Source organism: Ahaetulla prasina, chromosome 1, assembly GCF_028640845.1.
Source record: "Ahaetulla prasina isolate Xishuangbanna chromosome 1, ASM2864084v1, whole genome shotgun sequence".
NCBI classification, from domain to species: Eukaryota; Metazoa; Chordata; class Lepidosauria; order Squamata; family Colubridae; genus Ahaetulla; species Ahaetulla prasina.
The window spans coordinates 45,050,119-45,060,088 of NC_080539.1; the positions used below are offsets into that span (position 1 = coordinate 45,050,119).

Here is a 9,970-nt window from a genome sequence, read left to right on the forward strand (position 1 = left end):
ACCTGACTTGAGCTCCCATATTTCTGACATAAATTATATTTATTATATTCCCTGAGTGCCAGAAACAATATTTATTTACTAACCTTATGTCACTGCAAAGCTTTGATGCTGCTTCTTGCAAAATATTATTGCTAGACAGAATGTATGACTTCAGAAAAAGAGCAGCAGACTGTGACAAGTCATGTTGTGATTTTACCTAATTTTAATTTAAAGTCAATGTAAAATCCTTTTGTTCCAAATTAATAATCAAGAGCTACATTGACACTTTCCTCTAAAATAAAATCTGATAAAAGTCAGTTTATTAAAGTCATATTTCATTACAGATCTGGAGAAAGTTTGGATGTTATGATTTAAGATTTAAAATTTTGTTTCAAAATACATACGTTCTCTATTTGAATGGATTTCCTGCATTTTAAAAATTCAATGTTCAAAATATACTAGCATCCCCCAAAGATCTTTTGAAACAAGCTCAGGTATATGCAGGCTAAGGATAGAAATATTTCACATTTTTTTGTGCACTATTGAGCTCATGTATCCTTTAGAGATCACAACTCTTGGTGATGACATGGGGACTTCTCTGGAAGAGTCAGAAAATGTTGGCCTTTTGTTTCAGAAGTTAAACTTAATAATGTATCTACATTAATCTTAATGTTAAAAATTAAAATAGCATACCAAAAAATCTGCAATGTATTGTAGAATTCAATCAGCAGAATTGAGAGAGAAGTTCAAAGTATTGCAAAAACAGGATTGGAAGTTGCATGTAGTTTGTAAGACAAGGTTATATAGCCCTGCTACAAAATGTAATTTTTGCTATATGAACCTTTCTTGAGAAAATAAACTAGGGTTGGTTATGTTGAATTAAATTAAATTGCTATATAGAAAACTCTTTTTCTCAACTGAAAAAGGACGTAATACATTCTGCTGTTGTTAAGGGTCCAACAGATGGTGTGAAAGAATATATCATTTTTCTTAATATTATTTTGATGCCATAGAAATAAATAATAGGCAGATTAGCATAGCGGTTAAAGCACCAGGCTATATAAACTGGGAAACTGAATTCTAGGCTTGCCTTCGGCACAAAGCTGGCTGAGCCAATCCTTCTCTCTGGGACTTAGAAAGAAAACAAAAGCAAGCCACTTCTCAAAATGTTGCCTAGAAAACTGCAGGGACTAAAAAGTACCATAAATAAATAATTTTAATAGTATTACATATTCTTCTGTACAGACATGTTTCATTACAACCATTAATTAGTCAGAAGATAATTTCTTCCTATTGTTTCTCCTTGCCTCCCAACATTCTCTCTCCCCTTCCTCTTCTTCTCCCCCGGTCTTATGTTTAGGGTTATTTTGAAAGTTGCAACATACATAGAAATAGAATAGCTGGTTTTGAAGTGAAAGCATATGCAAATCCTACTGTAGTTCGTTGTGAAATCCACCATGGGCAAACTGGAGGAATCTATGTTCATGAAAAAGGAAGAGGACAATTTATAGAAAATAAAATCTATGCAAACAATTTTGCTGGTGTATGGATTACTTCAAATAGCGATCCAACCATAAGGTACTATCTTTATTTTAACTTACAGAGATTTACCCTAGGAAGTATTGCAAAAAAAATTTCCATGTATTATATTAGTCATTTGGGAATCATCTACTCTTTAAATTAGCATTTGAACTCAGAAGTTATCTGGATGTGAAACCTTGTATAAACTATTCTAAGCTCTCTAAATTAAGACCACATTATACCTGCCATTATAACATTTGAAAAGTAAGTTTAGATGAGAGATGGATAATCTTTTACTGTGTAGAAGACTATATTGTATTATGTAATTTATTGACAAATATATGGACATACAAACTAAAGCAAACTATTGGTGGGTCCATGGCTAAAAATGTTTGACTTTTTTTCTTCAATGATATCCTGTTCTCTTGCTTTCTCTGTCCTTTCCCTGTCCCTCTTTCCCTAAGCAGCAGACTGCAAAAAGCAGAAAGATGGTTTGAACTAGAAGTTTGGAGCTATCTTGGGGAGAGGCAGAGGAGGGAGAGATCAGGTTGAAGCATTTGGAATTAATTTGATGACCCAGTTTAAAAAAGATGATACCTGACAATGTTATTTTCTGGTTTTAAACCTTTAGGGGCAATGCAATTTTTAATGGAAATCAAGGTGGAGTCTACATATTTGGTGATGGAAGAGGTCTTATTGAAGGAAATGACATTTATGGTAAACAAATATTTGCTCAGTTGCATTTAATATTCTTTGTGACCTATATGCCACATTTTCTTACACTTCTTATTTCAACAGGGAATGCATTAGCAGGAATACAAATTCGGACTAACAGCTGTCCTATTGTTCGGCACAATAAGATTCACGATGGCCAACATGGTGGTATATATGTGGTAAGCATAGTTTTGGAGTAAACATTGGAAGATCCACTATTTAGCTTTATTTTCAATATTAATTGTGTAGATAATTTAGAAAATCATAGTATGAACATGAACTCCTGGAACTATAGGAGTTCTAAAATTCATGAAAAGGAGGGATGAGTTTGCCGTCAACATGTGCTCCTCCTTTATTCCAATCCGTATACACATCTTGAAATGCTGACAAAATGAGTTGTAGTTTGATTTAACAGTAGATGGAAAATTCCATATTCGGGAAGCAGTAATGCAAAACAATGTTTATTAACACACACACACACACACACACACACACACACACACACACAATCTATCCATCTATCTCAGGGGTGTCAAACTTGCAGCATCACGGCAGTGTCACGTGATGTATCGGGACTTTTTTCCCTTTCACTAATTTGGGCAGGGGCAATGCCTGACGCATCCAGCCCATGGGCCGGGAGTTTGACACCCCTGATCTATCTGGTTTTCATGTACTCGACTTCCGGGGACTCTGGGCAGATGAGACAGCAGAATAGTGCTATTCTCAGAAAGCTGGTTGATTGGAGGAATGGACAATATATTTCATGTATGAGAGCATGAAGTTTTATCTGATTGTGACCATCAGACCAAAATATACGTTTAATTTAAGCAGTGGTAGTTTAGTGTGTGGAAAATAAGTAAGGAAGCAGCAGCACTAAAGTGAGGTGAAAGAGGGGAAGACACTGACAAACTTGGGAGAGATGAGTCAGTGTGGCATCTGAGAGGAAAGTTAAGGGAAAAGAGAGCTATGAAGGTCAGTAGTTTGACTGCTGGCCCACCGGCCGTGCAAAGGTGTGGTGGAATGACAGATGAGGTACACCAATCTTGCTTTACCTGCCATACAGAACTTATCTGGATTTTTGCTTCAGCCAAATGCTGACAACCAAAATGCTTAATTTTGGTTTGGTTAGATCATGGCCTATCTTGATCCTGAAATATTTGCTTCAGGTTTTAACCAAACACATTTTTCACTTTGTAAATACTCCTTCCCCACACACACACACATTTACTTATAACCCAAAACAGAAAAAAAACCTTGGAAGAAATTGACCAAATTGATTGCAGTTTGCACTTGATTTGCATATTTTTGTTTTGTTTCAGCATGAAAAAGGCCAAGGTGTGATTGAAGAAAATGAAGTTTACAGTAATACCTTGGCTGGAGTCTGGGTTACAACAGGAAGCACTCCAGTTTTAAGAAGAAATAGAATACATAGTGGTAAACAGGTATGTTGCTTACTATTGTGAAAGTTACAGCAACACTAGTTTCAAATTTTTTACTATTTTTATGTTTATGCTTTAGGTTGGTGTCTATTTCTATGACAATGGGCATGGAGTATTAGAAGACAATGATATCTATAACCATATGTACTCAGGAGTTCAAATCAGGTAAAATATACTTTTATTTACTTCCTTAAAAGAGGTTTAATGTATATTGTTTTCATTCAGTGACTTCTCTTCCTTTTCCTTTAAAATGATCCACACATGGAATTGTGTCTGTCTGTGTTTGTAGGTCTTATTGCCTTCTTCTTCTGTTTAATGAGAGTGATTTTTCAAATGATAATCCATTTACAAATAGGGAAGGACAGTTGTCATTCATTAAGCATAATTGGGATTTAGGACTTAAGTGGTTTACTTCGAATGATTAACTTATATCTAGCTATATGAATAGTCTATCATGAAACATGCTTACCTTGTCAGCACACTGTGGCTTTCTTGAGAATTTTTTTTTCTTCAAGTTAGCACATTGGGGGTCTGTCACAGATACATTTGATACAGTGAAAGTGATAAATCCTTAAACGGGGGGTGGGAGGAAATGCTAAGATTTTATTACCACTGGGGGGGAAAACTATATTTTTGGAAGCAAAATCATAATGACATGGGAGATTCAGATAAAACAAATTCAATCTAGTCATATCTAAGTCCTATTAAAAAAGTGAACTTTATTACACTGTTTAGGAATTCTGCTTGTAGTCAGATGATAGGTATTCAAAGCTGAGCCAGAGAGGATGTGGTTATGTTCTTTAATGCTTTTGTTTTCTTTTCAGTCTTTATTTCAAAATAAGATTGTTTTATCTGGAAGCATCCTCTGCGCTTACTTTACTAAATGAGATTAGCTTGACTAATAATATTTGCATGAGAAGGAATTGATTTACTGTGTGATGCCATGATATCCACTACCAACCACAAAGAGGATAAACCTGCTGCCCATCAATTACATAGCTTCAACTTGCCCACTGCCTGTGCTTTTGTCCCAATGTCTTGCCCAAACGAATCAGTTTGTTCAATGGCTGTTTGATAACATGCAGTTAAAAAGAGCTGTAGCAGAATTATTGGAAGCGGAATGGGACAACTTGCCATAGCCAACTTGCTGCAGCCAAATCACCATGGGACAATTTGCCACGGCCAATTCACTGCGGGACCACTTATCGCAGGACAATTTAACAATTATTTAAAATAATTTAAAAAGCGTTTTAATTTTTGTCTTTAACATTTCATTTTGTCCCTCCTTTTGCATCCTTTCTTTAATATTTCTATTCCACCATTTCTTATTTATTTATTTATTTATTTATTTATTTGATTTGATTTTTATACCGCCCTTCTCCCGAAGGACTCAGGGCGGTGTACAGGCATAATAAAACCGACAATACAATATATAAGTTTAAAATACGATTTAAAAAACTTATTTTAAATTAGCCCAATGATTAAAATTTCCCATACTAAAAACCCCGTTTAAAATAAATAAATTTAAACATTAAAATCCCAATTTAAGCCAGCCCCGCGCGGATAAAAAGATGAGTCTTGAGTTCGCGACGAAATGTCCGAAGGTCGGGTATTTGGCGTAAACCCGGGGGAAGCTCGTTCCAGAGTGTGGGAGCCCCCACAGAGAAGGCCCTTCCCCTGGGGGCCGCCAGCCGACATTGTTTGGCGGACGGCACCCTGAGAAGTCCCTCTCTATGGGAGCGTACGGGTCGGTGGGAGGCGTGTGGTAACAGCAGGCAGTCCCGTAAGTGCCCAAGTCCTAAGCCATGGAGCGATTTAAAGGTCATAACCAACTCATTTCTTCAATATGAGTTTAACTCTTCTCCCACAGCAAATTGTCTTGCAGCAAATTGGCCATGACAAGTTTTGTCTGCGGCGAATTGTCATAGATCCTATTGAAAGGAGATTTTTTTTCCTTTCTGCAACAATCCTTCCCTAAGATAGCTACTTCCCCACAGCTGTTGGTAGTGATTTGGAACAGGGCCATTGGAGGAAGGGGAATGAAGCAACTCTTGGACTGAAAAGAGTGCATTACCCTGTTATCTGTGACAAAAATCATTTAAAGATAGAATAGAAAAAAAAAGTCCTACATAGAGAAAGTGCAAGAAAAAGAAAGCAATATGCACAAATCAAGTTTAAATATGCTAAATAATGCTATGAAGTGAGTAGTATGTATGCATATGCTGTTTGCCCTAAATAAATAAATTTCCTGTCTAGCTGAATGCATTTCCTTCAGAGGCCAATCTCAGAGTATTCAAGATTTGGCATTGAGATAAATGCAAATAAATTATTTTTATGTGTGCCAGGATGATGTGAGAAGAGAGATTAACGTTCCAGTTCTGGTCTAATCTCATTAGACATATGTAACCGAAATGTTAACATTGCCAGCGGTGCCCTCCCTCTTACAAGTGAATTTTATTTTATCAGTAATAAATTATAAGTACATTTTGAGTAACATCTTTGCTTATCCACAGAACTGGAAGTAACCCCAAAATTAGGCGCAACAAGATTTGGGGAGGCCAGAATGGTGGAATTCTTGTGTATAATTCGGGTAAATTCAACTTTACTTTGCTTAATTTTAAAAACTGCAAAGTTTTTCCACATTGCTGAGGTCTTAAATTTCGCTTTTATCTTATAAAGGACTTGGTTTTATAGAAGACAATGAAATTTTTGACAATGCAATGGCTGGAGTATGGATTAAGACAGATAGTAATCCTACATTAAGAAGAAACAAAATCCATGATGGCAGAGATGGGGGAATCTGCATATTTAATGGAGGCAGAGGTTAGTGTCTTATCATTTTTACCATATTTATATTTTAATTTTATTTTCTAATAGTCTGGTGCCGATAAAAATAAAAATTGAATTCCAGATTTAGAATGTGATCAGAATCTTCACTTGTGTGGAACTGAAAATGCTAGCCCAAAATTGGCTGATTATTGCTTTCCATAGCATTTCCAGGCAATGGGATTAATGTTAATTTACCATTCACCTTTAAACTAGTCTTTGTAAGAAGATGGATGATATGTGTTCTTTTCTACCCTTGAATGACAATAAATTTTTTACTTTCACCAGAGAAATAAGTTCAAATATTTGTGGTTCTACTGGTTTGGCCAAGCAACCATCTTAAGAACAACTGAAAATTTAATTGTTTCGTTTGGCTAAGAAACTAACTCTTTCCACTTACTGTAAAAATGGAACTGTAGCTCTCTTGAGCCATCCAAAATAGTTTGGTGTGCAATATTCAAAATTTGTAATTGTAGCCTTTTTTATTATTATTATGAAATCGATTGAAGAATACAGTATGCAACATTAGCTCATGTAGGTCTCTGATTTAAGGGTCATAGGAATTCAGCTATGCTAGCTTTCAACATAAAATGCTTATTAATATTATTGTACTATTATTGTAATATTGTACTAATATTAGCATATTATAGGAGATGTGTGCATCCTTTTTCTTTTTAAAAAAAGGAATTTCAGACTGAAATTAATGTTCTTGTTTTGGTGTTAGGCCTTCTTGAAGAAAATGATATCTTCAGGAATGCACAAGCTGGAGTTCTTATCAGCACAAATAGTCATCCGGTGTTACGGAAAAATAGAATATTTGATGGATTTGCGGCAGGTTTGTGTTTGATTTGTATTGATTTTAGCTCAGAAGAGTGGCAGTTTTAAGCAGCTTAGTAATGGTGCCAGGGCCTTGCCAGTATTGAACATATATTCTGGGGGACACATGCTGACATTTTAATACATTTCAAAAACAGTAATTTTGCTATTATATCAAAGTTGTGGTTTTCCTCCGTTTTGTCTTTTAGGTAAAGGCATAGCCAGAGCACCATGTTTCAAACAGCTTAGCATTCTTGACATTTGCAATTACTTTTTCCCAAATGTTAGTGGTAGCTATGTTAATTTCTTTAGGAAAAAAAATTAATTTATTCTGGCACCATCCCAAGGCAACATTGCCATTGTGAATAGCAGCTAAATTGCTTTATATTGAAATCAAAAGATCTGTAATTTTTCATGAAATGTAGTTATCTGCCCAGTCCCCAATTGTATTTACTACCCTGTATAAATATGTCTCTTGGGGAATGTTCAAAGAATAGCCTTAATTACTGAGATTTACCAAAGTTTAAACAGCACTTTGCTTTTGTTGAATATCTTGGCATACGATGTCATATTACTCTTAAAGAACAAACTTGTACATAAACATACCAGGCTGTAATACTAGAGCATTTCAAAGAGTATGGCAGGCTACACATAATAAATAAACATGTAGAATTCCCAAGTAAAAGCTCCAATGCTATTGACACAGTTAACTTTTAAAAAGTACACTTTGTGTACAGCAGTGTTATAGGTTGAATAAAAATAAATGCACAGTAACTCATGCATTGAGTTGCTATTTTTAGGAAAATTTGAAAATACATCAAATGAAGCCCATTATGTAATCTCAAAACTCAGTTCTTGCCCTGCCCCGTTCCCTTGTATTCATAGGATTGAACCAAACCATCTGTTTCCTGAAGCAATGCTCCAATGTTTAATAAATATTACAAAATGTTGATACTGAAATGAATTCTGAAAGCTGTAATCAGCTTCAGCATGAATGCATCTAATGAGTGCTTTTTCCTAGTTGGCATTATTTTTAAACGATGTAGAGATTATGTAACTAGTAAAATACAAGTTTTGTGTTTGTTAAAATATTTTTTTCTTTTTAACCTGAGGTATTGAAATAACAAATCATGCAACTGCAACTTTAGAAGGCAATCAGATTTTCAATAATCGGTTTGGAGGTTTATTTCTAGCCTCTGGGGTCAATGTGACAATGAAAGGTATGTAAATTATGCATTTTCCAGTAAACTCTTAAATCTACTTTGGAGGGTTGGGTTAAAAGATTTCAAAAGGGCAGAATGGGAACATTTCTTCATGCTTCAGAATAGTTTGTTGAATGAGCAAAAATATACTGGTGTAAGAGATATATCTAAGCTTTTGTAATGAGTACTGTGATAATTTGATGTAAAGAAAAATCTTCCATTTGAAGCTAGTTCATGTCCTGACTGCTACGGATTGTGAACATAAAATAATTTCACTCTCTAGGTATGTCTGGCTCCACTTCACTAATTAAAGCTTTAGGAATATTTTTCTATAGTTGTATATATTTGCATGAACTTTTCTCTGGAGTAGGCTTTTTCCTTCCTTCCATAAAAGGTTGTGATTTTTTATATTCGTAACCTCTTGTCTTTGTTATTTTGTTGATCTCTTTATTGCTTTTTTAGGCATATATATCTCCTTGCTCTTGCTTCCCTGGCACTTGTCAGGCTTCCCGGCCTCTTTTTCACTTAAAAAAAAATTGGCGGTAATTCTGCTCAAAAGTGTTCAGTATTATGTTCAAGAATGTGTTTGCCTCTCTAAGCTTTCTTGCAAAATAAACAGGATAGGCAGCTTCAGCTCTTTGATTTGTATTCATGCCTAAAAAAAAGTGTGAGAGAGAAAGGTATGCAGGAGTTGATTGCATTCTGATCATTCAGAACTTCGTAACATCTCTGAAGGCAGTCATGTTGTGAAGAGTCTAGGCTTGAGAGTTTTTGAGTGTTGACCATTCCCAAACATTGGGGACAACATAATATTCAGTATTTAATACACTCTCAGGACCTCAGAAAAATGAACAGATAGACTATACAAGCCAAAGACAGATGGGACAACTGTTGACAAGGAATGAGGTGCTTCTGAATAGTTCTAATGCATTTAAGAAATAAGGCATGTATTAAGACTTGTATTACTAAATTCCTTTGAAATTGTAATTAAAATCTGAAGGAATATTTTAAGGTTTTCAATTCAGACTATTTTAGTGTTATCAAACATCAATATGGTAAACTAATACTGTGAAATCTGCCATTTAATATAGATAATAAAATAATGAACAATCAAGACGCCATTGAAAAAGCTGTTAGTAGAGGCCAGTGTCTATATAAAATATCAAGTTACACCAGCTATCCGATGCATGATTTCTACAGGTAAGCAACTAAACATGATACATCCTTCTGTCCTGTAGATTTGGATTTTGCAAGGAAAGTCTATTTATTTCCTTTATTTTTTGTTGTAGATGTCATACATGTAATACCACGGATCGCAATGCTATATGTGTAAATTGTATTAAGAAGTGCCATCAAGGACATGATGTTGAATTTATTAGACACGATAGGTATGTTGCATAGCTTTTGACTGAAAAACTGTAAAATATAAGTTGAACTTTTTCAATAAATATTTAAAAGATTTCTCTCTTTCAG

At 35.0% G+C, this 9,970-nt stretch overlaps 1 protein-coding gene across 2 annotated transcripts in view; it reads left to right on the forward strand.

The window, feature by feature from the left end:
- Positions 1 to 9,970, forward strand: part of FBXO11 (F-box protein 11) — an 86,191-nt gene that overhangs the window by 74,928 nt on the left and 1,293 nt on the right. For both annotated transcript variants that reach the window (XM_058164997.1, XM_058164996.1), the window contains exons 12-22: positions 1,340 to 1,557; positions 2,132 to 2,217; positions 2,299 to 2,393; positions 3,534 to 3,656; positions 3,733 to 3,818; positions 6,167 to 6,243; positions 6,333 to 6,476; positions 7,204 to 7,314; positions 8,408 to 8,515; positions 9,589 to 9,697; positions 9,787 to 9,885. In XM_058164997.1, coding sequence (XP_058020980.1) covers positions 1,340 to 1,557; positions 2,132 to 2,217; positions 2,299 to 2,393; positions 3,534 to 3,656; positions 3,733 to 3,818; positions 6,167 to 6,243; positions 6,333 to 6,476; positions 7,204 to 7,314; positions 8,408 to 8,515; positions 9,589 to 9,697; positions 9,787 to 9,885 — 1,256 coding nt within the window. The remainder of the gene's footprint in view (positions 1 to 1,339; positions 1,558 to 2,131; positions 2,218 to 2,298; positions 2,394 to 3,533; positions 3,657 to 3,732; positions 3,819 to 6,166; positions 6,244 to 6,332; positions 6,477 to 7,203; positions 7,315 to 8,407; positions 8,516 to 9,588; positions 9,698 to 9,786; positions 9,886 to 9,970) is intronic.